A 1,793-nucleotide genomic window follows, 5' to 3' on the forward strand; every position below is an offset into this window, starting at 1 on the left:
CTTCACTCTCCATTTCATGTATTTTATCAATTAACAAATTGCTTATAACTACGTATGCATTTTCGATAGTACCTGCAATGACCACACTTTCTTTTCTTCTTTGTTTCTGCATGCTTGTGATCACCTTTAGACCGGGACACCCTAGGATCTAACAGCCCGAATGTTCTTCTACTTCTATCGTTCATCACTCTTGAATCCATTGCAAATCCGTCTCCCCCATATCCCCTTTCAATCCACTTCTCCTTTAGGTCCACAGAATACTTGTCAAACATCTGCTGCAGGTCATTAAATGCATCATCCATATAGGACGCATAGTAACACATACTATTACAGCTCGACTTTAAAGTGCCATATCTGACCATTTGTGTCAGCTGTTCGTCTGCAACAAATGCTTTCATTCCATTATTAGTACTGTAAACTCCCTTTGTCCACCGCTTCGAAATGCATGCTTCTGGAATCCTGTTCATTCCTTCTACCACCATCACGCGAAACATGTGAGCACAAGGAATCCCCTTTGACTCGAATTTCATGCAAGAGCAGATTAGCTTCTCCATTGACCTATCATAAACCACCCTCCAACTAATTTCGTGTCCACCATATTTCGAGTAATAATATGTACGACTCCCTCCATCCTCGCTCCAGCCCTCAGAAATTAGAAGTCCCTGCCTGTTCAAATGCTTCCTCACCATGAAGAACACATTCCTTGTAAACACCTCTGCTGCGCTCCCCTCTAATTCGGGCAGGATTGTGGTTAAGACTGGTTTTGTATTTTCGCTTGTGTGAACTGCTTTGCTCTCAGTATGTCGAAGTCATGCTATTGCCAAATCAAAACTTCTAACGAATTCATATAGTCGCCATAACCGCGTAAATAGGCCCCATAACCTTACCCTACGGTACAACTTCTTCACACACTCATTCTCTACCACCCCACATTCATTAACTAACCTAGCCCACCGATCCTCAAACTCAAGAGTGCTAAACTTTCTCGCCATCAGGTCATACAACCTGTTATTAAACTCCTCGCAGCGAATATTACTCCGTACATTTCTATGCAAGTGCCACGAACATAGCCTGTGACAAGCATCCGGGAGAAAATTCTTTATCTCTCTTCGCATTGCACTGTCCCCATCTGTTATCACTGCTACTGGCTTTCTACCTTTCATAGCCTCTACAAATGTACTTAGCACCCATTCATATGTTTCAATCCTCTCATCTGATAGCAGTGCACAGCCGAAAACAGTACTGTTCAAATGGTTGTTTACCCCTGCAAGTACAACTAGTGGCTTGCGGTATTTATTTGTTTTGTATGTTATATCAAACACCAATACATCTCCAAATACACTGAAGTCCACACGAGATTTAGAATCTGCCCAAAACAACCTTGCCAATCTTCCTTCGTTATCTACATGATATTTATAAAAGAACATGTCATCGGCATCCTTCTTCGCTGCCGAGAACCCAAGTGCCCCTTCTGCATCGCCATTAAAAATATCTTTTCTACGTTCCTCGTCCATTCGGTTATATAGATCCTTAATGCAAAATCCCACGTTACTATACCCTCCGGTTTTGATAACAAAATATTTCATTATCTGGCATATTCTGGCCCCAACCAACTTTAGACTTTTTGCCTACGCATATTCTGCATCGCTCACTTTTCTATGCGACCTAAGGTGTTGCACACTTGCCTCTGATGCCAGCGGGTGATTGTGCTCCATAATGAAACGTGTCACCACATACTTTACAGATTCTGTGTCATATTTCAAGCGAAAGCAAGCCCCACACCCGGTCCTTGT

At 42.4% G+C, this 1,793-nt stretch overlaps 1 protein-coding gene across 1 annotated transcript; it reads right to left on the minus strand.

The window, feature by feature from the left end:
* Positions 1-809: 809 nt before the first annotated feature.
* On the minus strand, positions 810-1,514 carry LOC113693152 (protein FAR1-RELATED SEQUENCE 4-like). The gene has a single exon (XM_027211726.1). The coding sequence runs from the start codon at positions 1,512-1,514 to the stop codon at positions 810-812; it is 705 nt and encodes a 234-aa protein (XP_027067527.1).
* Positions 1,515-1,793: the final 279 nt, after the last annotated feature.

The sequence above is a fragment of the Coffea arabica genome, chromosome 6c, assembly GCF_036785885.1.
Source record: "Coffea arabica cultivar ET-39 chromosome 6c, Coffea Arabica ET-39 HiFi, whole genome shotgun sequence".
NCBI lineage: Eukaryota > Viridiplantae > Streptophyta > Magnoliopsida > Gentianales > Rubiaceae > Coffea > Coffea arabica.